Source organism: Perna viridis, chromosome 6, assembly GCF_037379345.1.
Source record: "Perna viridis isolate PV_CMFRI_1.1 ecotype Kerala chromosome 6, ASM3737934v1, whole genome shotgun sequence".
NCBI classification, from domain to species: domain Eukaryota; kingdom Metazoa; phylum Mollusca; class Bivalvia; order Mytilida; family Mytilidae; genus Perna; species Perna viridis.
In genome coordinates this window covers 45,477,358-45,505,352 of record NC_142450.1, presented here as the reverse complement: position 1 = coordinate 45,505,352, position 27,995 = coordinate 45,477,358, and the positions used below count along the sequence as shown (strand labels likewise).

At 33.9% G+C, this 27,995-nt stretch overlaps 2 protein-coding genes across 9 annotated transcripts; one reads left to right on the top strand and one right to left on the bottom strand.

Annotated features, from left to right (window-relative positions):
- Positions 1-11: 11 nt before the first annotated feature.
- LOC148615243 (uncharacterized) lies at positions 12-11,812 on the bottom strand. Its single transcript, XM_088589957.1, has 2 exons — positions 11,521-11,812; positions 12-2,284 (listed from the first exon to the last, which is right to left on the bottom strand). The coding sequence occupies exon 2, from the start codon at positions 2,249-2,251 to the stop codon at positions 851-853; it is 1,401 nt and encodes a 466-aa protein (XP_088446083.1). The 5' UTR covers positions 2,252-2,284; positions 11,521-11,812; the 3' UTR covers positions 12-850.
- On the top strand, positions 2,561-27,948 carry LOC148615242 (uncharacterized). Of its 8 annotated transcripts, none has more exons than XM_088589960.1 (3): positions 2,582-2,677; positions 25,259-25,366; positions 26,424-27,948. In XM_088589960.1, exon 3 carries the CDS (start codon positions 26,587-26,589, stop codon positions 27,868-27,870), a length of 1,284 nt encoding a protein of 427 aa, XP_088446086.1. In that variant the 5' UTR covers positions 2,582-2,677; positions 25,259-25,366; positions 26,424-26,586; the 3' UTR covers positions 27,871-27,948. The 8 variants fall into 8 exon arrangements, with proteins under 8 accessions (XP_088446090.1, XP_088446086.1, XP_088446088.1 ...); XM_088589959.1 differs by lacking the exon at positions 2,582-2,677 and adding an exon at positions 17,931-18,122; XM_088589958.1 differs by lacking the exon at positions 2,582-2,677 and adding an exon at positions 18,129-18,214.
- Positions 27,949-27,995: the final 47 nt, after the last annotated feature.

Below are 27,995 nucleotides of genomic sequence, written 5' to 3'. Positions count from 1 at the left end.
AATAATGGATAATGTAACGTGTGCTAAATGCTAGGAAGATATCAGTTAGCAGGGCGACTTGTCCAAGTATCGTCGATTGCCCCAAAGTATGGAAATTTCCACTGCGATTTATGAATAAACCATGTTTGCTTATTTGAAAGTCAATTCCGACTACAGAAACCCGATTAGATCAGAAAGCAAATTAATCTGCACATATACGTGCACGTTGGTAACTGGGTATCATAACACAAAGTCATCTGTATGGAGATAGAACAAAATCATCATTAATCCAATGGATAACTCCATTATAGAATATAGAAAATATTTTTTCGCTTAGGATGCCAACAAGTTTTACAAATCTCTAATCTTCGGTCTTTATTTACAAAATAAAATACCGTAGTCCCTCCTATAATAATTTTATTTTAGTATCATGGTTTAATGAGTAAAACATCGTAAGAAATTGATGATGCCAATTTACATAGCAAAATTTTGTCAATGAGATAATGATCCAATCATAAAACGTGTAAATTATTTTTAATATATTATTGTTTTATTGTGCAGTGAATTTCGAAAACTCGTACACGAAGAACGGGGACTTCGGAGACAGGTCTTAACTTACAATAAATGTGATAAAAATGTACAATATTTGTATTTGCTTTAAACTATAAATATTTTTATGGCAATGACCAGTTTTCAATTTTGGAAACAATCACTCATTTTGATTATTAAACGTTACTATCTCATATAGAGATGCCATCCTAGAAGGACATATAGCACTAAAAGAAAAATTGTCTTCTTATTCTTTCAGACACCGTTTTTAACTCTTTATGTGTAAAGTTTCTTGTAAAATAAATAATTCTAATGTGTTATGTTATCGCTTGTTGGTTTTGGAATTTGTTTTGTCTGGCAATTCTTCATGAACTTCATTACCAGGCCATATAGACTCCTCTTCTACTCCGTTTAGCACACTTTTCCCACTTCTAGCACTTTTCAACGATTTGGGCCCAGGGGAAATACCTTTTCCTGGAGACGTTGGAGATCTGACAACCATGAATTCTTCTAAATCCCTCTGTACAGCAATATCAGAATATTTTGAGCTTGGATGCTTTTTACCTGATAAAATGTTCGAGTCGAGCATCATTTGAAGCAAAAAAGTATCTGAGCAAGGATTTGGAACACGAAGTATAGACTTCGGTAAATCAAAGTTTTTCCCGTTGTGAATAGGAGCTGATTTAGGAGGACTTGTTACTTTACGTAAATTATCGTAATCTGTTGTTTGTTTTTGGTGTAAAAGAATTTCTCGTTTTGAATATTTGAGAAGCCTGTACGGGTTGTTAAATTTCTTTATTCCCTTGGTCGAAAACGAATTCGGCAAACTAAAATTATTGGTTGAATCTTCGGAGAGATCACTACGTGCTTGTTCGTTGTTGTTAACACGTAAATATGTTTTGTAAGGGCTTTCTGCAGACCTTGACACGCTTCCACGATACCGCTTATCTAATTTACTCCTCTTCCTTGAAGAAGATCCTAGTAACGACCAATCTGGGGAAGATGCCGATTTGAAATTTCTGCCAGTTAGTTCAAAATTATTAAAAACCATGCCTCGCTTCTGCAAAGATACGATGGATGGCGCAGGCGTAGATGGTGGTGCGTTATTTCCGGCGCCAATTGACTTAGTTGGACTTGGAACATCTTGTACACTTAATTCGTCATTGAAATTAACAGACTTTTCAGCACCTGCAGATTTAGGAGACGGTTCATTTCTACTTTTTGAAACTTTGTTTTGTAATTTTACGCGTGTAACTTCGTGAGCTGACGTTTTATAACTTCCAACTCTTTGCTCTTTCAAATATTTGTCAATTGTCTTTGGAGTCATTCCGTTCACTGGCTGTCCACACAAAACAAAATTGGGTCTCTCCTCTACCATCCCAAATTCACAAGAACTAGTAGGAGAATCCATTGACGTCATTCCTTGGTTGGCATGTTGTAGACGATTTAAGAAGTCGACACGTCTTACTGCAACCGTATTTCCTGCTTCAATTAATTGTTTGTTTGCATGCTTCAGTACTATTTCATACGACTTATCGAGTGCTATGACGGTACTAGGAATGGGTCTACTGGACCTTGACAATAAGGGGGATGATGGCGTGTTTCTGGGTGCAGGTGCCCCCTTCACACGCAATCTGTCGATGACAGTTGTAAGTTTGTTATTGTTGTTTGGAGGACCAACATCGTGGGAAAGCTCCAATACGATTTGATTACAGTTCATCATTCTCAATTGTTTTGTGGTTAATAGTCATTATTCCTGAAAATAGAACAAGAAAAAGTCTTATAAATAATCGGTATAGCGTTCTATCAAACATGCATGAAGTAGCGACAACTTCAAATGTGTTACAATCAATCTAATCAGGGTGTAACGATAACCCATAAAAAATGTTTTCAGCTATATTTATATATAATGTGTCAGATGAATGTATATTGGATTAAATATCAGTACTATTTTAATATTTTGACCGATTTATATCACATGTCAGTAACTCTTTTAGAAGGATGAAGTTAAATTTTAAAGAAAGATGCGTATTTCGGTCATTTAAACTTGGCACTTTAAAAACTAATTCTTATATTAATAGGAGGTGCATTGTTTTACACCATAGGGTCCTGGATGATTGTACAACACTCAGCTATATTCTGTCAAAATGTAAGTTGTTTCTTTCATTTATTGAGTCATAGTATACTAAGAATTAACATATAAAAATAAAAAGAAAGTAATCATTTACTTTAATTTTTGGAAGAAGACAAATCGTAACTTCCCTTTTTCTCCATTTAAGTTTCTTTTTTTTAGGTTAAGGCTAGATGATGTACTAACCTTGTCTGTCAATATGGATATCCATGTATACATGTATGTCTATGTACAACCAATTGTTACCTTACGTACATCACCTACATTGTATATCTAGTTTTGATCTCGTAAAAGAAATCTGTTCTCGATTTTTTTAGAATTTGTATTTATATTTGCGTCCTGTTGCGCGTTTCTTCTTGTAAATAAAAAAGAAGAAAACACATGGCTTGAATACACATGGACCATCTAATCTAAATCAGTGATCCGCACAGTTCTTTGGTCGATTATTTTTCATAATGTTTTTTTGCAAAATTACAATACATGTAATTATAATCACAAACATTTCATTTAGTTCAAGAATATATACGTGGACTTAGATACCACCTTCGTGCACCTCCCCGCCTTATACATGTACCTCCAATTTAAGAATATTGTTGTCGCCAAAAAATTAACTGAAGCATTTTTGTATTTTTTGGCTACTTTTTATACCTCATTGAGGCAAAAAATCATTTTTAAAAGTTTTTTTTATTCTTCGAACTCCTTATTTCTATAGAACGAAGAAAACATACATATGTATATATCATCATGTAGCCCAATATCTTAGCTTTACAATGGTACCAAGAAAATTGCGGTAACACTTAGGGTTTTGCGGTAAAATGTACTCCTACCCCACCGAAAAATCGCTTAAATTAACACATTTTTCAATGTCAAAACATTTATGCTTCAATAAAAAATGGCTCATTTGGTATTTCGTATTTAGAATTATCACAATTTATACTTCTGGAGTTCTTCTGATGATTTTTGACAATTTTCGTAGTCAGAATTTATAAAAACAATGTGAAAAATGGGATTTTCGATTTTTAGGTCAAAAGTCACATAAATTCGACTCTTCAAGTTATTGCTCAAATAAAACGTCTCAAATTTGGTATACCTCGATAGATAATTTAAATTTCTACTGAAATAAACAACAAAAGACAATTTTTGTAAGAAAGGATTTTCAAAAAATGTTGAAAATATTACCCCTACCCCTAGAAAACTGGTCTCAGTCTCAAACAGAATTCTTATTCACAGATTACTGACACCGTAAAACTCATATTTTAGGCATTCATAATTAAGATAAAGATGTTCCCAATGTATCTGATCAATTAAGGAGTTTGGATTTTCTTTTTGGGGTTACAATAACTATAAAATCGTAAAAAAAGGGGATTTTCCGAATTTCAGAATTTCTTCTATATTACCCGGTATTTCCCTTTTTTCAGAATACCATAGTTCAATCAAGCTTTTGTGTGATACAGTACATTATTATAGTATCTTAGCTTCGAAATGAGCCCAAGTAATAAATATTTGAACTTTTTTAAGTCAAGTGAGGTGAAAAATTGCCATTGTTTTAATTATCGATGTATCTAACATATCTTATCATCTTATCATTTCAGGCGCGTATCTTTCAGTTTCAATATGACAATAATGATTTTTTCATAAAAAGTGGAATTTTCGGACATTCATTTTTCCTTCCATTTCACCTATAATTGGCATTTTTTTCAAATACCGTACTTCAAATAAGCTTTTGTAAATACAATTATATAGTGTCTTAGTTTTCTAATGAGCCCAAGCAATAAATATTTGAACTTTTCTAAGTCTTATAATGTGAAAAATTGCCACCCCACCCATGAAAAGAATACCTAAACACGAACCAAAATGTTAATTTTTAGCACATAATTGAAGCAAAAAGTCATTTTGGGTACTATTGTTTTTGTAGCGTTGTATTTAACATATCTACTCATTTCAGGCGAGTAATTTTCAGTTTCAATGTGACAATAAGTTTTTCATGAAATAAGGAATTTTCGGATTTTCATATTTTCTTCCATTTCACCTCTAATGGGCAATGTTATTCAAGTACCCTACTTCAAACAAGCTTTTGCATATTCAAACATTTATGTAGCATCTTACCCTTCTAATGAGCCAAGGCAGTACACAATTAAACGTATTCCAGGTCATTTGGACGAAAGAATGATTCTCTCTACCCACTAAAATCTGCCCCAATATGAAAGAAAATGATCGTTAATAGCATACACGAACTGTACGCAAAGTCTGTCTGGCATTTATTATGGAGATCTTCTTGTATCAATCACATTGTCAAGCAAAATTATGTTTTATTGTCTGGGAGACGACAAAATATTCAAAAAGGGAAGTTAAAGAATAGAACAGATTATCACGCATTTTAGCACGTAATTTGTATACATTTTTTTAAATATTGCAGTTTTAATATGATCCTATTTTGTTTGCTATCATTATTGTTATACATAAAAGGTTTCAAAGAAGCAACTACAATGAATGATTGGCATACATGTATTCAACACCATTTAAAAAAATGCTAATCTACCACATACGAATTCTTGGTTTTTCACGGAAATGTTAGTGGGAATGGGGTACCATTCTTTCGCGAATACGGCTTGAATACGTTAAAGTATGCGCTGCCTGGGCTAATTAGAATGCTTTGATGCTACATAGCTGTGTTTGTATATGCAAAAGATTGTTTGAAGTAGGGTACTTAAAAAAATATGCAGATTAACGTTGAAATGGAAGAAAATATGAAATTTCGAGAATTCCTCTTTTTATGAAAAACTCATTATTGTCATATTAAAACTGAAAAAAATTGCGCCTGAAATAAGCAGGTATGTTGAATACATCGATAATTAAAACACTAGAAACCAACTTGTTTTTTTTACATCGATTATGTGGTAAAAATTAACATTTGGTTTCATGTTGAGGTACTTTTTTCATGGGTAGTGGTGGTAATTGTTCACTTATTTTGACTTGAAAAAGTTCAAATATTTATTACTTGGGCTCGTTAGAAAGCTATGACACTATATAATTGTATTTGAATATACGAAAGCTTGTTTGAAGTATGATATTCGAAAGAAATTGTCAATTATAGGTGACATGGAAGGAAATATGAAATTCCAAAAATTCCTCTTTTTATGGAAAACTCATAATTGTCATATTGAAACTGAAAAATACGCAGCTGAAATGAGCAGGTATGTTGAATGCATCGATAATTAAAACAATAACACACAACATGTCTATTTTCCACCGTTTATATGCCAAAAATTAACATTTTAGTTCATGTTGAGGCATTTTTTTTCATGGGTAGGGGTGGTAATTGTTCACCTATTTTGACTTTGGAAAAGTTCAAATATTTATTAATGGACTCATTTCAAAGCTAAGACACTATGTTAATGAACCGTATCACACAAAATTGTCTTTGAACTACGGTAATCTGAAGGGAAAAAAACAATATCGGGTGATGTAGAAGAAAATTCTGAAATTCTGAAAATTCCCCTTTTCCCGATTTTAGAGTAATTGTCACCTTAAAGGGATAATCTAAGCGCCTGAATTGATCCGATATGTTGGGAACATCATTATTCTAATTATGAATGCCTAAAATATGAGTTCTACAATGTCAGTATACTGTGAATGAGAAATTTGTATGATACTGAGACCAGTTTTCTAGGGGTAGGGGTATTATTTTCAATATTTTTTTAAAATCCTTGAACAGTAATCTTTCATGGTTTATTTTTGTAGAAAATTAAATTATCCATCGAGTGATACCCCATTTGAGACGTTTTATTTGAGCATAACTTGAAGAGTCGAATTTATGTGAGTTTTGACCGAAAAATCGAAAATCCCATTTTTCGCATTTTTTGATAAATTCTGACTACGGAAATCGCCAAAAATCATCAAAAGAACACCAGAAATATATATTGTGATAATACTAAACATAAAATACCAAATAAGACATTTTTCACTGAAGCGTTAATACTCTAGGAGTTTTGACATTGAAAATATGTCAATTTAAGCGATTTTTCGGCGAGGTAGGGGTACATTTTTTCCGTTTTACCCCATATCCCTAAGTGTTACCGCGACTTTCTTGGTACCATTGTAAAGCTGAGGTATATGGCTACACGATATCTCTAAATGTTATTAGTTTGTTCATACATGATATCCCAGGAAGGCTTAGACGCTAAAACAATTGAGTCACAAAAATCTCGGCCTTTTACCAGTGGGGTTCAAATATAGGCTTATACTGAAAAAGAATCTAAGAATATTCTTTGGCGACAAATTGATTCGGTAATATGAGGTATAAAGGTACCTAAAAATCACCATGAAAATGGTGAGTGGGGGTACACGGCGGACCTTCCCAGCCCATGGACTAATATAACTAGACAACAGTTTCTTCTATTTCATTGAGAAGAAAGTTTTCGAAAATCGTCATCAGCGGGCGAACCTGTTTATAACCATCGATGATTCCAAACATCAAAGCGTCACTTACCTAAGTCCTCAATACCAAAATAAACCTTGAAGATAGTAATTTCAGAAGATTCACACAGTTTGTCATTTACGGTATTAATTTTGCTGTTAATTAAGCAAATTATTAAAGAGGTGCATAATTTACGTTTGGATAAATTGCAGCTTTCGGACAACTGAACCAAACCCTTGTGTCTTGTTCCACGAGGTTCTTACTGGTTTTAGCGTATAAAATGGCAGTTATGACGTTCATTTATGAAAAAGGAAAGACAGGATTGTTATGCATGTATGATTGAACACGTTCTTACCCTAAAGAACTTTACCTATGGTTTAAAGAGTAACTAATGTGAAAATATCATTTTCTATCGAAATTGTCGTCTACAACAGAGTTCCACTGCACCTTATCTAATTCTTAGAATTGAACACGAGGAAAGAAAAAGAAAAAACACTAACAGATAAACATAATTATGTTTTACTTAGGAACAAGACAAAACAAAAGATTTATTAGCGTGATTGTCTTATGATAGTAGGGACGCAAAAAAACCCTTAGAAAATCCTCGTTAAGTAAAAATTCTATCGTATTTTTAAAGGATGTAGTAATTCATTTTTACTTACGCAATCCTAAATGATTATACCAACGCTTTGATTGATGGATTGACTATCATCATTAGTTATTTAGAAATAACTACCAGTAACAACTGTAGTTTATAACCTTTACACCATTTTGATATTTATTTTTCTGATCTACATGTATAGTCATTATTGATTACATGTAAGAGGGTTTATGGAAACAAAGGATGAACGATAAAAAATGTATCTTGTAGTGCGTAAACCGAGTCATGATACAGAAATCTAAAGATAGATCTTCCATTCTACCACGGTATGACACAATTATAAGTCTTAATAATCAATGGACTGGAAGAAGTTTCCCATACATTCAAACAGATATGTTTTACAATGTACTACCGAATAACTGTAAGATTTGCGTATTTCATCCAAAAATGTTGACACATGAACATTTTTGTTCAGTCGGAGTCTGGGATCAATTGTTGTGACAATAATGTTTAAAATGCCCGAGGGTAAACCCCAAGTGGAATTTTTTATATGTAAATATCAAAATAAAGTCGTGTCTATCGGTCTCCGAATAAAAACTTTCGCAACTACTTTTTAGCTATGCACTCCACTTGATTGTGCGTTATCCAGTGTATTTCTACTGATCAGATGACGTCATGGTGGCATCCGAAACGACGTCACATTTTAGCGTCTGATTTTGGAAAAGTTTTGTGTGGAATAATTTATGAACACAAGGCTACGTTTAGAACAGGATTTATTTTTACTACCACCAAGCATTGAGGTATTGTATAACAACCACACATTTTTATGACACTGGATCAGAGGTTAAAGATCAATAGTGAAAAGCAAATTGTATTCTATATACTTAATATCTTTGGACAAACTTTATTTTTCCGACGCAGTCGGTATAGTTTCGCTTTTTACCCTTTCACCTTAAGGAAGCTCTTCTATAGAAACGCAAGTCACCTGATAGCAATTATGTTTCCCGATTGGCCAAATACTGATAACTTCGTTGCGTTCATAAAAACTGTATAGAAAATTTGAAATTGCGTGCCATGTGTTATTTTCTTGAAAGAAATCAAGGATTTATAAATATTTTCTATAACTTCTTGAAAAATATAGAAACATAGAAGTAAAATTTTAATGTGTCGGCTATCTTTTTTAAAGATAGTACTTGTTTTATCTTGTGGCCTTAAAGTTTAAAATGCACTGGTCTTAATTATATCTCTCAGGTTTTACGCACGTGTGCAAGTTGTATGTTGTATTCAGGTTGTTTTAATTCTAATCAGATAAAGTATTCAGACTAAACTGTTTCAGTGTTCTAAAATCTTATTACAAGGATGAACTAAGATATAATTAAAAGATAGAATTTAAAGTTCAACCTGATTTGAGCAAAAATATCCCATGTATCTTCTTTATAACATTAGTATATTTTATGGGTATTACTCTTACCTCTTACATAACGCAAGTGTGGACAATCTTCTTTTTACCTAATGCATGGGTATTGTTTTTTTGCTGTCACCAATGATCATTGTTATTGTGTTTCATGCTATACCTACAGAAAGTAGTACTCGATAGAAAGATTATGATGTCTTTCTATAGGATCCTTCCCAGAACTATAACATATATAACAGCAACACCACAAAGCATTAAAAAGCAATGGCAAACAATAAGTCGTCAGATAATTTGTAGTAAGGACTGCTTTTACTGGGATCTTTTCGAAACAAATGCATAGGAGACAAGATTTAACTTGCAAAAAAGTTGCGTATATACATTGTATATATAATAACGCTTTAACACGTCTGTCCTGCCATCCTATTGTCAATCATCTAAAAACATCTTGTGACTATTGGTGAATCAAGGTGTATCTATTGATTTTGTCGTCTTAGTACATAATGATCTTCAGTCCTTAGCAAAATCAATTGTGATTGTCAAGGTCACATATTATAAATTAAGATTTCAGAGTTAGCTACACCCTGTGAAAACTAAAATTGACAACCTTCTGTAGAAATCGTTTTAATATACTAGTATTGACCAAAACTCATTGGGAATCTGGACCATTTCTGAATTTTGAAGGTAATTTTTTAAATGTCAAGGTCAAAATATCAAGTATTTACATAACGATGCAATAATTTGCTTGGCCTTTGTTTTATCTTTTAATGTTATGCATCTTGTTTCCTTTTTTTTTGGTTGTTATTCCTTCTCTAACAGAATTTCTGAGGAACTTAGTAATCCATCTTTGCCTTCACAACATCGCTGCGAACAACAATGGAAGTACTTCAACGGGTTTTGGTTTATTCTGGCAAAGACTTATATAGTATTGTTAATATTTAGATTCTGTTGACTTTCAAAGTAATAAGTCAAAGACCAAGGGTCAAATGGGGCTTTCAGATTAACATGGGGTACGCATTGCCTAAATCAGCGAGCACCGTGAGCTTTGCCATACATGTACGTCTGTGTGAGACTCGTAAAAATAATAAAGGACATTACAAAGGGGAAGGGGGGGGGTAGGGGTTTCGGCCTGGATGAAAGCTTTTGCTTCGCAAATGCAATAATATATTTTTATTCATATTTAAGCAGCAAGCGAAATAAACATTTTTATTTGAATATCTGCCTTGTTTCTTAACGGGGGAGGGGGGGGGTTCAATAAATGAATAACTTAAGAAAGTTTTTTTCCAAAATTCCAAACCCATACTTCCCTCGCTCTCAAAATGGTCGATAACTTTATAGCACTTAGCAATACTTTACATATTTTATCCCTTAAGGACATCTCTAGCAACATCCTTTTCAGTTTTGGCCCGTCGCATCAATCTGTACAGATACCGGAAATATTACAGTTCTCCACGGATGTTGGGAATATTTGGGGATATATATGTATGATTTTGGTTACTTTTGATTACCATTATAACCTTGGTTCCCTTGATTACTCTTTTAAACATATCATGTGACGTAAACAAAATTCATACGACAGCTGCAAACAAGAAAATGATTGCCTTTCCTATCTTTGAAAAAGCTATGCTTCGATTTGGATAATATAATCGAAGTTATATTTTTTTCCAAGGCGGGTTAGATTCTTGACAACAGCGACAGTGGAACAACGAAGATACACGTACGCACATGTTTCCCGAACTTTTTTTCCCGATGTTTTTGAAAACATCATTTTCACTTCTTTTAATTAGTAAAAAAAATACAGAAAGACTCGAAAACTATCAGTAAAGATGAATTTATTGTTATCGAAACGTTAATTCAACCTATGTATTTTTATTTGTTTGATATAAGGAAGCGATGATTTTTCTCCGTAAGGACAGTCACTTTTTGTCACTTCCGGGACATGACTTTTTTTTCGTTAATATATTGGGGAACCATAAGGGGAATTTAGATAGTACATGTAAAATGTAGGGCTCACACGGCTTCGCGGTCCTCGCTATTAACATGACGAGATGTCATGCTTCATATTGTCCTTGTCCCGTGTATCTCTTTAAATAACTGCAAGGTGTTTGCTAGCGTGCTATTTGGTTTTGGATAGAATCCTACCTTAAAGAATTATAAAAATGTATTGTAAATCCCGATAAAAGCATGTGTCCATGGAATAAAATTACACTAAACTCGTTTTACTGTGAAGCTGCACTGTTAAGAAAGTTTTGTTCTCTCAATTTTAAACTTACAATAGACCAACAGGACTATCAGCTTAAAATGTTCATAAGTTGCGCCTCTAAAAAGTATTCATAGCGCTTATTACTTACACCCGCGATTTTGCCTTCAGTATCCCTCTTTCTCGTACTTCATCACGTCCCCATATTTAAAAAAATGAATAGAAAACATACCTCAATAGACATTACAATACCGGAAATGGTTGAATCCACTCGTACTCTTTAGTTATTTAACTACATCACTGGTGTATGGTTTCAGCTGTCCCGATGTTGAGTAAATTGACAAATTACCATTTTTGACCCCATATTTGATCAGACATTTCACAAAAATATTTCAAAATGAACTTTGTAGTAACTAATCCGTTTATAAATTCCCTCTTAACGATGAATGTTTCTAACATGGAGCAGATTTAAATTATTTGGCACGCTGCTGGGTCTTGTATTCCCCAGAGCGGAACATGTCGGCTATGAGAATGTAACATACATTGTATGGACGTTATAGTCTTTGTCGTTCTTTCTATGCGATGGGTGATTAGCTTGACCAAATCAAGATTAAAATCGTCGTAAACCTTTATTTTAAACAATATGTTCTACATATTTAAATATCTTTAATTCAACATGCAAAGTGGGTTTGAAACAAAACATTTTAAGAACTTCAAATTGTTAAAATATGTTAATGTTTTCAAAACATATATCTTTCAACAACAACAAATATTGGAGCACAACTTTTTTGCTTTATTACATTATTTCAAACTGAGAAGTTAACTTGATTATTATGAGTTTAAAACTTTCAAAAGTAAAGCGTTATAATCATCTTAAAATCTTATAATTTTTATAATCTGACAAAAACGAATTAACTAAGTTCATTATTTTTATTTTATTAAATTAATGTTTTGTGATTGCGCAAGGGTGGAATAATCTTATAATGTCTTATAATACCCTTAGTCTGGCCAGCTGATCGGATCAAAATCAAATGTTCCCATGAATCAACGAACATTATATTGGAACATAAACAGATGTACTTAGTTTGTACAGAATTTAAGCCACCTTTTATTTACATACATGTAATTCTGCTGTCCATTTTTACTGACAAAATCGGGTCCGGTAGAAGATGATTAATACTTGACCCATTGTGTTAATATTCATGCAGTGGGTAACTTTTGTAGTTTGTACTAGACATATCAAATGAAAAAAAAAATCTGTTGAACAACTGGGCCCAGAACATATCAATACTACTGGGCCCAAAACATATCAATACAACTGGGCCCAGAACATATCAATACTAGTTAGTATATGAATTTGTTAAAAAAAATGTGCGGATTTTTTTCAGAGATTTTCATAGTCCGATAAAAAATGAAATCTCATTAAATAGAAACAACTGCCTTTTTTTTTTATTCAAACCTTCAGGTTATCAATAGTGTATAGATGTTTAATAAAAGATATTTAAAAAAATATAAGAGCAGCGTTCCAATGTCCCCCGCGTAAAAAAGTGCGGAAAACTTTAAAATCACTGAAATTTTGTAAGTCCAAGGGCCATAACTTCTATAAAAATCATTCAACCATAACCAAAGTCGAACTTAATCCGTAACTTCGCATAGTAAGACTACATACAAAAGATAATACCAATTGGTAAAAGCATTACAAAAAAGTGTTGAAAATTGTAAATTCAGTGAAATTTAAGTCCAAGGGCCATAACTTCCGTAAAAATCATTCAACCGTAACCAAAGTTGAACTTAATCTGTAACTCTTATAATAAGGCAACATAACAAAAACAAACTTATTTGGTAAAAGCATTACAAAACAAAGACATAAAGTAGCCCAATCTGCCATGTTGAATGCAGTTTACATTTAATTGCATGACTCTCACAGTTTGAAAAAAAAGATAATTATTTTCTAAAAAAAATTGACTGGAGAAAAAGTAGAGGTCTTCAACTTGAGTACCTGAAGTTTGTACCATGTCTGGTCTTTGTCCCTGGATTACATTCTTTTGATCACCGCTATAACCTTGGTTCCCTTGATTACTATTTGTTAGAACACTATGAATTTATCCATTTTGTTGTTTTTGTTTTTTTCATACTATTTTAAAAACACTGTGTCAAATTTCTCAGAATGTTTTATACGTATTTTAGTATGATAAGAGTGGGAGTAGAAGGTACAATCTATAAAAGTTATACAGGAACAAAAACGAACTTTCAAACACCACAGAGCTATGTAGTACGCTGTTTATAGGTTTATCTTTATTAAATGTGCTTATAACTGGATGACATGGGGTAATCTGTTTATCAGGAGCGATGGGGTAAGTGAAAAGGCAACTTATACCAATACAAATCAGACAGCTGATACTAAGGAGAGAACCCAATGTAACAGAGGACTGAAACTTCCGGACACTGTTATGCATATATACATTTTCACCATAATATATACCAGTCTACATGTGTAAGTTTAAATGCTTTCCGAATCCAACTGGATGTACCCACCAAAAAAACAATCTTTTTTTTCAAAGCTTTTTTTTTTCTAAATTAGACCGGGTCGGTTTTGTGTATTGAACATTTGCATCTGAATGCAGCCGTATACTTCATCCTATAGATATCTAAACTATTTTGAATTTTTAAGAGTTGAGACTTTATAGCTGATCTGATCAGAAAGATAGAATATTGTTTGGCTAGATCCTTCAATCTCAGTTTCCGCTATATAGATGACGTATTATCTTTAAGCAATCCTAATTTCGGGGATTTGATACATCGCATCTACCCAAAAGAACTTGAGATAAAAGATACTACAGACACTGTGAAGTCAACCTCATATCTTGACTTACACTTAGAAATCGATGGTAAAGGAAAACTACTGACCAAACTTTACGACAAACGTGATGACTTTTCATTCAGAATTGTCAACTTTCCTTTCATCTGTGGCAACATCCCTTCGACTCCTGCGTATGGAGTGTTCATATCACAACTGATACGTTATGCCAGAGCTTTTGTATCGCGCTAGAACTCTGACAAATAGGCTTCTGGAACAGGGTTATGTTGCTACAAGATTGAAGTCATCACTACAGAAGTTTTATGGTCGTCATCATGAACTCGTGGATCGTTATGGTGTATCCATCAGTACCATGAAAACTGATTTATTCAACGGGTCATAGTTTTCCTTTCCTCGTTTGTCTACCCCGGACTTGACTTTTTATGAGCAACTCGGCGGGTGTTTCTAGAAAAGCAGAGGAAGCTTACCCTACCGGTGCACCTGGTCCATGCTCCCAGTTTTTAGTGGAGTCCGAGTTGCTCATTTACTTTTGTTACTTTGTATGTATGATTTTAGTTACTTTATGTTCTTTGTTGTGTATGTCTGTTTTCCATGTCTGGTCTTTGTCCCTGGATTACATTCTTTTGATTACCGCTATAACCTTGGTTCCCTTGATTACTCTTCTTGTTGATCCCTCTGTCATTGAGTAATATGTTCCCTTTCACAGATTATAAGTACATTTATAGTTTCATGTGTATTATTTTTTTTATACAAATACATGTTCATTGTTATTTCTATTATTAAAGTTGCATTAGCTGCCAAATTTGTTCAGTTTTGATTCTACTGAATTTTGCTGATTCAATGAAATAAGTTTGTAGTAATGCAATTGAAGCAATAAATGTCGATAATACCTACAGAATATTGTGAAAACAACGTTTTTTTAATCAGAGAAGATCGATAGCTCTGATCTAATTATTTTTCGCCATTACTTCCCGAAGATTGCCGACATGCCATTCACCTGGCTTAAAAATACTTTAGCCTGGTTAAAAAATAACAATAACGGATACACGGATAAGCACGTGTCTTGTTTCATATCATTTCATCTAGTTCTTGATTAGTTTTAAAATGAATAATTCCCATATTTGTGTCACATTATATCACAATAAGTAAATTTCAAAAGGATCCTTGCGTTATATTCGAACTTTTTTCTTTTACAGCTTGAGTCCGTCGGTCTTCCTTGCCGTTGAATAACCACTTTCGCTTTGCAATCAGATTTGTTTTTAAAGAAGCACATGTGCGGATTAAGATCACCAGAAGCCACATGCATACGAATTTAACTAGGTCGATTTTTTGTCTTGCAAGACAATAAATATATAGATACCTATTTCGTGTATAAAATGCATTTTATTTGTGGATATCAAAAGAAATTATACAATTAAAGTACAATTCAGTAGAAATAATTTAAGGTTAAGGCATATTTCAACAGAAACAAAAATTTACGAAAATTACAGCTACAAGTAATGCAGCTTTAAATTTGATATTTCATTCAGTCTGCTGTGATAAAATACTTCTCTTTACACTCCAGTCCAAATGGAATAAGTCGCCTAGCATTTATTAAGGTGTTTAAGAGTTTTATAGTTGTCTCCCGTTGATCAATTCAGAGCTAGAAAACGGCAAATTCGCCATATTACTATAAGCCGCACTAAATGCATATAATCATATCGTTCCTTTTCCTCGCTTCTTGTCAGCTTCTTGAATCATAAATCTATCTTTTGATTCATTTGATGCACATTTTATAGATGTACAATGTGTAACCGTGTAAGGCGGACTGACATTAGTATGCCACAATACGTCTATGCGTTCATAAATGTAAGCCTATCTCTTGTCGCCAACAGTATAGAAGAACATGTAATCACATCCCTTGTCGCCAACAGTATAGAAGAACATGTAATCCCATCTCTTGTCGCAAACAGTATAGAAGAACATGTAATCTCACTTCTTGTCACCAACAGTATAGAAGAACATGTAATCCCATCTCTTGTCGCCAACAGTATAGAAGAACATGTAATCTCATTTCTTGTCACCAACAGTATAGAAGAACATGTAATCTCATTTCTTGTCACCAACAGTATAGAAGAACATGTAATCCCATCTCTTGTCACCAACAGTACATAAGAGCATGTAATCCCAAAACCTGTCGCCAACAGTATGGAAGAACATGTAATCCCATCTCTTGTCGCCAACAATAAAGAAGAACATGTAATCTCATTTCTTGTCACCAACAGTATAGAAGAACATGTAATCCCATCTCTTGTCACCAACAGTACATAAGAGCATGTAATCCCAAAACCTGTCGCTAACAGTATAGAAGAACATGTAATCCCATCTCTTGTCGCCAACAGAACATAAGAGCATGTAATCCCATATCCTGTTGCCAATAGTATAGAAGAACATGTAATCCCATCTCTTGTCGCCAAAAGTACATAAGAGCATGTAATCCCATATCCTGTTGCCAATAGTATAGAAGAACATGTAATCTCATCTCTTTCGCCAACAGTACATAAGAGCATGTAATCCCATATCCTGGTGCCAACAGTATAGAATAGCATGTAATCTCATCTCTTGTCGCCAACATTACAGAAGAACATGTAATCCCATCTCTTGTCGCCAACAGTATAGAAGAACATGTTATCCCATATCCTTTTGTCAACTACGGAAGCCCTCCCTACAAGATGCTTATAGGTTTTAGCTAACTTGTTATATCCTACGAGGAGGAATGACCCGGTCATGAAAGCTATATTTTTATATGGCCGAGTGGTCTAGGGCGCTGGACTTTGTGCAGGCGGTGTTGCCATAGATGTCACAGCGGTACGAGTTCGAGTCCCGCGGAGGAAACGACCAAAAATTTGCATCGCAAATGTGACAGTTCTAACATCGTTGGGAATTTTTCAGACCCTTCTATAAGTTTACGTTATCTTCCCTGTATCAATTTGATCCGATGGAGCAGTGTTGCGAATAGAGTCGTCACATTCTGAGACGTTTGTATAATATTGATTTGTTGTGACATGCATCATTAATTTGATCCTCTATCCTACATAATTATACCTAGATGAACTGTCCCATACTACCATACATCGTATACCAAGTTACATTTGCAGCCCTAGATTAATCCTATGAGGAGGAATGACCCAGTCAGCGAAAACTATATTTTTACAAAGCCTAGCTGACCGAGTGGTCTAAGGCGCTGGACTTTGTGCAGGCCGTGTTGCCATAGATGTCACAGCGGTACGAGTTCGAGTCCCGCGGAGGGGACGACCAAAAATTTGCATCGCAAATATGACAGTTCGAACATCGTTGGGAAATATATATATATATATAAATGAAATATTCAATTACAGGTATGGAATGCATAAAATCGGTTTTGAAATATTGTACCCGTTTTGGACTTTCAAACATTGTACCTGGCACTGGTGACCAGTTGACTAGGAATTAACTTTTGTCATGCATTCACCTAGTTTATTCAACCAATTTAATTTTCTTCGGTATTTTCATTTCATTTCAAACTTAATTTCCTATGACTATTGGTTCAAATGTACCTGACCCTGACAGGAATGAGCATTTAAACACATTACATGATTTAATTGCGAATCAGCGATTTGTTAAAACGCCCGACCGTGTATTCATACAGATCACTTAAACTGATATAAAAGGGTTGAATTGGTCATAAAAACATTCTAATGGTTCAGGATCTAACTTGTTATCTTTTTAAAAAAACTTTTCATTGAAACTTTAATTTCTTCCGCCTTACTATACGTCCATTGACACCATGCCACTAAATAAAATTCCTTCTGTAATTCACTCATTATCTGTAGTACATATTGGCAAACATATTAGCTCTGTGAAAAACATGTTTAATTACACTGCCATCACGCAAAAGGATAAACCTTCCTGATAAAATTACTTGATATGGATCTAAGATTGCAATAATTTATTCTAATTACATGTATAACTACCTTTGTGGAGTACGTCGGACCACAGTAAGTATTGTAACTTTGTTTATAAACATTGATTGAAATCTTACTGCTATATGTGGTTGTCTTATGGACTAAGGATACACTCATTTTATTTTGTGAGTATTCATTTTTTTTCCAAACGCTAAAATACTATCGATTTTATTTATAGAAATATTGATTACATATTCACACTTTATTGTCAATATAACCAAAGCGTATGTACGCTACATTGTACCTGTTTAACGATAATGTATGAAAACAACATTATTCTCAATTTGCATTTCATGTTTTTTTTCTGTGTCTGTTTTAAGTTTTTTTTTTGTTACGTGGACCATCATAATTATATGTGTGCAGATGAAATCATTTGAAAGCCGGTCGACAGGCCATGATGTCTTCTATTTTGTTTCGTTTCGTTCTTCCTCTTTTGTACATTTGTTCTTTTTTTTTCTTTTCTTTTTTTGTGGGGGTGTCGTATTTTACCTGTGGAACACATGCAGGACATAACTAATTGAGCATCTTTCACTTGACGGAAATAGTTTTCCACATATTTATCCTTCTATACAAAGCCAGAACTAGAGTCGTTCCGATACAATTGCCACCTTGATAATTTTAATATAGATTCGTTAAGGAATTCAGGAAGAATTGAGTGTTGGTTTATAAACGGTTTGTACATGTATAAGAAGCAACCCTCTTCGGAAAATCAAACTTTTTTTTTCATCTTTCTCTATTAAATTGAATGTAAATCGCTTTATAGTTCAAATCTTTATATTTTAACAAGGAAGTTCAACGTTAGCAATACGTAACTTAAAACATATTGAAACTGACCTCGAGTGGTCCATGCTAATTCACATGATGTCTGGCAGTTTACATGTTTAAAATGGTTAATGAGTTTGTTAACTTCACAAAATGGATCGGACACAAGTTTTACCTACTCATGAAGCCTACTGCCGAAAAACGTTTAAATAGCAGTAAGCACCGCAAGAAACTGACTGTTTTATTGACATTATATTGAATGATAGTTTGACCATTGGCCAAAAAAAAAAAAAAAAAAAAAAACACACATGCAGCACATTCGTATCACATGTTTCTGTAAGGACATTAACTATACAATAAATCACAAGTACAAATGTACATGTATGTTATGTGATCAATTGAAACACCGTACAAGCAAACATTCGTATCAAAACGAGTAACAAATCAATTTAACTGGTTTGTAAACTTAAAATTTAAATACTATTTGTAATATTTTTATGTATTTTAGTTTTCTTGCATAAAATTAACAAGAATTACATACTAGTAAATTAACATGAAGTTTTATAGTTGATACGGGGCTACACGAGACTGAATTACGTTCTACTCGAGCAAGATTCTCAAGATCAGTAGTTAAGTCAAATGTCTCGCTGTATACTAAGAAAACGACCGCTTTATTCGGAGGGTGTGTGTGGGTGGGGGGGGGGCAAAATTTCCGAAATGAATATTTTGACCCCCCTTCCGAATCAAATGGCTGTTCGGCCTCTAAAATATTAAAAAAATATTTTATGGAAGAATACAGGCGCCAATCCAGAAATCTTGAAATGGGTATTTGAGGCTATTATTAGCTCATTTCTTACTACATTTTCAAATAAAATGGAGGGCGGAGGTCGACCTCGGAATCTCTTTTAGATCTCAACTGAAAGACTGTGAGATTCACATTTCTTTATATCTTTCAGTGTGATTGACTTCAGTATGAGTTTTCCCTTTTTTGAATAATATGACCATAACAGCAATGTAAACTAGAAGTGCTGATACTGATGCTGAGAATAATTAACAAATACTAATGAAACAAACTTAACAAGGATTGTACTCCTGCGTGTAATAGTAGTCAGACCTGACGAATGTAACAAGAATTGTACTCCTGCGTGTAGTAATAGTCAGACCTGACAAACTTAACAAGGATTGTGCTCCTGCGTGTAATAGTAGTCAGACCTGACAAACTTAACAAGGATTGTACTCCAACGTGTAATAGTAGTCAGACCTGACGAACTTAACAAGGATTGTACTCTCGTGTGTAATAGTAGTCAGACCTGACGAACTTAACAAGGATTGTACTCCAGCGTGTAATAGTAGTCAGACCTGACGAACTTAACAAGGATTTAGCTCCTGCGTGTAATAGTAGTCAGACCTGACAAACTTAACAAGGATTGTGCTCCTGCGTGTAATAGTAGTCAGACCTGACAAACTTAACAAGGATTGTACTCCAACGTGTAATAGTAGTCAGACCTGACGAACTTAACAAGGATTGTACTCTCGTGTGTAATAGTAGTCAGACCTGACGAACTTAACAAGGATTTAGCTCCTGCGTGTAATAGTAGTCAGACCTGACAAACTTAACAAGGATTGTGCTCCTGCGTGTAATAGTAGTCAGACCTGACGAACTTAACAAGGATTGTGCTCCTGCGTGTAATAGTAGTCAGAACTGACGAACTTAACAAGGATTTAGCTCCTGCGTGTAATAGTAGTCAGACCGGACGAACGTAACAAGGATTGTACTCCTGCGTGTAATAGTAGTCAGACCTGACGAACTTAACAAGGATTGTACTCCAGCGTGTAATAGTAGTCAGACCTGACGAACTTAACAAGGATTTAGCTCCTGCGTGTAATAGTAGTCAGACCGGACGAACTTAACAAGGATTGTGCTCCTGCGTGTAATAGTAGTCAGACCGGACGAACTTAACAAGGATTGTGCTCCTGCGTGTAATAGTAGTCAGACCTGACGAACTTAACAAGGATTGTACTCCAGCGTGTAATAGTAGTCAGACCTGACAAACTTAACAAGGATTGTACTCTCGTGTGTTAAAGTGGTCAGACCTGACGAACTTAACAAGGATTGTACTCCTGCGTGTAATAGTAGTCAGACCGGACGAACTTAACAAGGATTGTGCTCCTGCGTGTACTAGTAGTCAGACCTGACGAACTTAACAAGGATTGTACTCCAGCGTGTAATAGTAGTCAGACCTGACAAACTTAACAAGGATTGTACTCTCGTGTGTTAAAGTGGTCAGACCTGACTGCATGTTTTACTACTTGTATAGCAAGTCATTCTTTGGTGTTGCTAAAATCCTCTAACACGAGAAAAAGGCGCCGCTCCTTTGGTATCATTAAACGCAAGATATCAAACTAGAAAATCTACTTTTTTTTTTAAATTTCTGTTATATCATTTAATAAGATGTCAAAGAACCAATAATATTCTTTTGAATAAGGAATGCAATTTGAATTCGTTTGACTTGAAAGTTATTGACATATGTCAAGACCAAACAAAATTAAGAATTATAACCAAATTCAATACATACAGTACTATTTACGCAACCTGCACAATACGTGACTGTTAATGTATGAAAAGGGTGATATATATCACACTACCCATAAATACTAACACAACTAATAGGTTATTCTTGTACCCGAGAATCGCGATGAAAATCTGTCAATGACATGCGCGTAAAAACTAAATTTTATTTTCTTTTGTTAATGTCACATTTCCTGCATTTTGACTTAAGTTATCACAAAAGAAGAATATTGTCGTTTTAACCAGCTAGTGACCCTGAGACTGTTCATTATAATATTGTCGTTTTAACCAGCTAGTGACTCTGAGACTTCTCATTGTAATATTGTCGTTTTAACCAGCCAGTGACCCTGAGACTTCTCATTGTAATATTGTCGTTTTAACCAACTAGTGACCCTGAGACTGTTCATTATAATATTGTCGTTTTAACCAGCTAGTGACCCTGAGACTTCTCATTGTAATATTGTCGTTTTAACCAACTAGTGACCAATTAGTGACCCTGAGACTGTCCATTGTAATATTGTCGTTTTAACCAGCTAGTGACCCTGAGACTGTTCATTGTAATATTGTCGTTTTAACCAGCTAGTGACCCTGAGACTGTTCATTGTAATATTGTCGTTTTAACCAACTAGTGACCCTGAGACTTCTCATTGTAATATTGTCGTTTTAACCAGCTAGTGACCCTGAGACTGTTGTAATATTGTTTGTTGGCTTTCTTTGATTATTATGGCATTTTTTTTTGTGTTTTGAAAAAAGGCTAGTTCACAAAGACTGTATACTGTACAGAATCTTAATACGTGTTTATGCATTTGAAAATGTTAATCTAAATTTCGAGGTTCAAACCTTTCAAGTTTAAGTAATTTAATGTATTGACTAGTTACGTAACAAACAAACTCGGTTCGACCATTAATCTAATGGCTCTGACTGAATGCAAAATAAACGACTCCTTTTCAATGGTAGTGAGATCAAAATAACAAATTAAAAAGCTGTGTAAAAATCATTATTTACTTATATTTTATCTCATAGTTCCATGGCAATATCATTTTTGCGTATAGATTTTTCGATGCTATGCATTTTCTTAATTGCTTAACATTCATCTTTATTGGAAATATAATTAAAACGTTCACACGTTATCTCGTCATCATCAAATTTGAATGCGTGGTAATAATGCTATGACTTGATTGGTACGTCGGAATAGTATTCCCTAGCAATTTGAATAGTTATTACCCTTAACCAAGACACTTCCCTTTCTTCCTGTCAAATTCTCAAAATTAAAACAAGAGACACCCAGGGGCCTGAATCGCTCACCTGGTTAAATTTTGTCGTTCAATGGCAATAAATTTAAAAAGAAGTTTTCAAACAATTTTGACTCTAGAAGACATCGATAGGACTTATCATAACGACCATTTCAGCATTTGATAATTTCTTATCTATTATAGTTTTCCTGACATTGGCTGAAAACTGTAAAAAAAGTCCTTTTTCATCTTTCAAGAGCAATAGCTCTCACAAGCAGTCGTCTGCCAATTTTGATCACTGAAGACTTTTGTAGGCCTTATAATAAGGATCATTTCAGCAAATGAAAGAATTTGGCTAAACTAAACAGTTTTGGGGATGTAATGTGCACAAAAACTACTGTCTGACCCATATGCTCCATTTTTAGTAACGGCAGCCATGTTTTTTGACGGATCAAAAATTTAAACATACATGTAGCTTTTGTGCAAGATACCCCAAGGAACATTCATACCAAGTTTGATTCCAATTGGTCAAGTAGTGTCAGAGGAGAAGATTTTTGAAAGAAATAACATTAAAAATAGCAAAAACGTCCAATAAGTGCAATAACTCCAACATGGCCGAACAGATTAAAATGAAAATTTGGCCACAGATACATCTCAACATGTTGAACATTTTTACAATGTCAAAATTTGGCTAAACCTAACGATTTTGGAGATATATGCAAACAACTACTTTCTGACTCCTATGTTCTATTTTCAGTAACGGCGGCCATGTTCTGGACGGATCTAAAATCTAAATAGAAATTTTGTGCAAAATACCATAAGAAACATCTGTGCTAATTTTCATATAATTTCACTCAGTAGTTTTAGAGAAGAAGATTTTTGAAGAAAAATGTTAACGAACGACGACGACGGACGCCAAACGATGGCAATAAGTTAGAGAAAAAAAAGTAGCATGGATATTAAGCTATAATTAAGAATTTTTGCTTATTTTTTAAATATAGCTATTGGACTTGATATTACTGGACTTGGTATTTTTGTACTTGATATTACTGGACTTGATATTTTTGGACATCGATAATAAGCACCCCACAAAAATGTTGGAGTTAAAACTGAGTTTGTTTTAATTACGGATTATTATCAATGCTGCGTAATATATTCAAGATTCAAGAATATATTAAGTAAAGTAAATATTGCAAATCTCACTCTAATTAAATAACACTATACCAATAACGTAGAAAACGATAGCACTTTCCGTATATCTGTTACACCCGGCCAGCGAAAGCTATATTTTTATATAGCCTAGCTGGCCGAGTGGTCTAGAGCGCTGGACTTAGTGCAGGTGTTGTTGCTATAGATGTCACAGCGAGTTCGAGTCCTGCGGAGGGAACGACAAAAATTTGCTTCGCAAATTTGACAGTTCTAACATCGTTGGGAATTTTTCAGACCCTTCTATAAGTTTACGTTATCTTCCCTGTATCAATTTGATCCGATGGAGCAGTGTAGAGAATAGAGTCGTCACATTCTGAGACTATATATATATATATATATATATATATATATATATACTAGGACATCCGGAGTCCACATTTAATTGAAAAATTAAGTTCATTTCGGGAAATAAATTTGGGAACAAATGAGCGAACAGAAGCCTAAAACCACCCCCTTTGTGAACACCTCTGAATTCTCTGAATCGGTCCTTACCTAATTTACACTGTTTTCCCTGATCACTGTATTACATTGTACATCACTGCACCCTCTTCTATACTGATCGTTATACCTTCGTCTATATAATCATTAGCCAAGTAGTTAAATGTTCTGGTAATGAGATTAATACAGACACAATGACTCCAACACTTGTTTGACATTGAATATTGTAGAACATTGCCGATAAGCATATTTCTTATTTCATAATATCGAAATGCACACTTAATACAACACTACATGTATGTAAATATAACAAGAACGGATATGGTGAATATGTAAAAAAAAACAACCCCACTAGGGTGAAAATATCAGCTCAAAGTACACTATAAGCAATTAAATATAGAATAATATCAATGTGAAACCATGGCCATGATGGGTATTCATATATGTATTTGTATACTGAAAACACTGTTATTTTTTTATTTGTATCGTGTTATTTCAGATGTGTTGTTTGTAAAATACATTTCATATTCGTGTTTCTATTACTTCATGTATCATAAGATTTACATATTTCTTCTGATTTGTTCTTGATCGACTTAACAACTGTTTTCTACACAATTATGAATCGATGTTAGCCTTCTTAATATTAGATGTTTGCAGCAATGCCACATTAATTTGTTCATTGAGTTAATAATACGAAGAATTTAAATTGATGTTTTGCATGTTGGCTGACAGATTTTACCTTTGTCAAATACATTTTTGTATGTTTCTACAATCAATAAGTAGTGTGGTAACTGAAGTAATATTTACGCAAGATTGTACTATACACCATTTATACCACAGTACAAACAAAACTGACCATACAGTGGATAAAATATCATTAGTATGTACTAAAATTAGTCTAAAGGAACAAGCCTACCCTAATTGTCGTATATTTCATGTCGGATCTTTTAAATTCTTAGGAAATGTAGAGGATGTCCATGGCAGACCAGACGGTGGGAATGCATTCCATTTTTTTTCTCTGAAATTCGCTAACTCGTTGTTTTCTGACAAATTAATATTGGAAAATGGTAAGAATTGAAATAAAGGGGATATAACTCTTTGATCTGTGCATAATTTAGTTGATTTGTAAAAATGATTGAATGAAAATGTATGCTTATTCAAGCACTTTTGTTACAGAAGACAGACTTCATCATTATAATATAACAAAGTTAGTAGGGTAAAATTTACTAGTTGCTACCCGTATCATAAAATCTGTCTTGTTTCTACATGAACAGTCTCTTATATAAAAAATTACAAAACTTAATATGATGATCTGCACATGTACCTAATACAAAATCTCTGCACCGTTCTTTTAAATAATACAAATTTAAAATATGCATCTGAAATAAATAAAGAATCAACACCTTAGTATCACATTGTAGGGGATAAACATTTTTTTTTCCATTGGAGCGTTGATGCTTTTATTAAATAAAGGCACCTTTCAAACAAATATTCATACAATCTTGCAGTCTAGTTACATAGCTATAAACAAGTAGTTTCTAAAAAAACCATTTCTAATATCCAATAAAATTCGGTATGTATATATTGTATTCTATTTAATAAACTAACTCAAATGATATATTTATCTTAATATGAGAAGAATTAGAACAGAACTTTTGTTATTTAAAGTTCATCCCATAGGTACTTTTGATATAAATTTAAAATCTAAATGTGACGCTTTTCTTGTACAAACTTTTAATGAAAAGAAGGTATTAAATTGTTTGATGCAGGACTTAAGTGAGATTTAATTTCAAAATTATAAGGTTCAGTATTCAAACAATTACTGGAAGAGTTAGTATTTGTGTGTGAAAGTAACACAGGGTTATGACTCCCTCTTTGAATGTATGGAATATATTCCATAATTTGAATGTATTCAGATCCAACATACTCTCAGTGCAAATAATAGTTAATACCAGATTGCATTTGAACACATATCCTTCTTTGTTGTTACGACAAACAATAAAAAAGACAGCTTAACTCTTGACAATACCAAAGGGATTATAAAAGGTTTTAGTATGTAGTATATTTAGTCAGCTTACGATGCATAAAACGCATTCATAACGGGATTTTGATTTTAAATTACAGGTATTGAAGAAGAAAGAAGAGGTGAAAAAGACAATTTAACATTTTAATTAAAACCAGACACGTTGATAATAAACTAACAATGGAAATTCTTTTAAACTATTATTGAATGTGTATTCTTTAGGAAATATGGACATAGAATTGTAACTGTTACGGTGTAAGTATTATGGCTCAAGTTGTCAACAACTTCAAGGCGTATTTAGGAAATGAGGATTTACTTCAAGAGAGACAAGCTAAATTTAATCAACAAAAGCAACAGGAGAAACCACGAAAGGTTGCGAATGAATCCACACGTAGTCGATACTTCACCGATGGGGTCCGGGCACCGTTGCTATCTGACCTAGTATCCGGACAATCATGCCGTCTGGATGTTGTCAGGCCGCCAAAGGCTGTTTCTATGTCGGGTACAGGAAGTTCATCGTCCGACAGTCCTGGCAGACGAACAATTATTCCACAAATTTCGGTTGAAAAGGAAAACGGGCAAAGTTTTGACAAAGCGAGTCTTACAAGTAAATCAATGAAATATTTGCTTCCGAATGGAACGTTAAGATCAAACGATGAAACACCAGTGACTTCACGTAGTGTTAGTGATCTAAGTGAATTCGATATTCGATGGAAAAAATATAGAAAAGAAAGGGATGCAAGAGATGTTTTATACCGAAATACATATGGTGGTCCACAAGGGAAGCTAAGATATCACGCTATAACGTTGCCAAGTATTTCAACACTGAACCACAATTCTGTACCCAAAGTTAATAAACCAAAACCAAACTCAAAGAGGAAAGTTTCAACAAAAGTTACCCCACAGCCTAAAGTTCACCATATTGGTACTAATGAGTCGAAGGCAGCACGTTCTAATTCACTTGATACAATGTATGAAGTGGGCTTTCTTAAGGTTCAAAAAATAAAATCGCAGACCGGTGACATTCCGAATGGACAGTCTGATCTGTTTTTAAATGTACGACAACCGACGGATATCAATATTCAAACATCGACTAGGAGAAATTCGGAACTCAGGACTGAAAGACCTTTAAAATACGAGAGTGTTAGTCCTTACTGTAGTCGGACATATAGAAGAAGTTCATTAGTTCAGAATATGATGAAATATTCTTTGCGAGATTATAGATCGGTAGATGCGTATAAGGAATATCTCGAAAACGTAAAACTAAAAATGGAAATGCAGAGTGACATGACGCCGAGGACTGACAATGATCCGACATTATTATTATTCGGTCGTGAATCGCGTGTTCTTCAATCCGTAATAGATGTCAACACACCCAACGATGTTCCTGGTATCACTACTTCGTCTGATAATAAGTCATTAGTAATCGAAATTAAACCGACGTGGAATGAAGTTCCGACTGGAGTGTTAGAGGACGGTGAATCAGACGATATGAACTCGTGCCCTGTAAATACTCCCGCCAATGACAATAACAATCAACAATTGTAGTTCATACTCAATTTATTAATGAACTTTTGTAATTTTTTAAAAACATAACACACAAGTCATAACTATAATTTATTTAAAGTTTGTGCTCATTATTTTGCATTGCATATTTAGGATTCTACAAACGG

Bases quoted from the DNA above. Each gene is read 5' to 3' on its own strand.
- LOC148615242 (XM_088589964.1), top strand. From the start codon at position 26,587: ATGGCTCAAGTTGTCAACAACTTCAAGGCGTATTTAGGAAATGAGGAT.
- LOC148615243 (XM_088589957.1), bottom strand. From the start codon at position 2,251: ATGATGAACTGTAATCAAATCGTATTGGAGCTTTCCCACGATGTTGGT.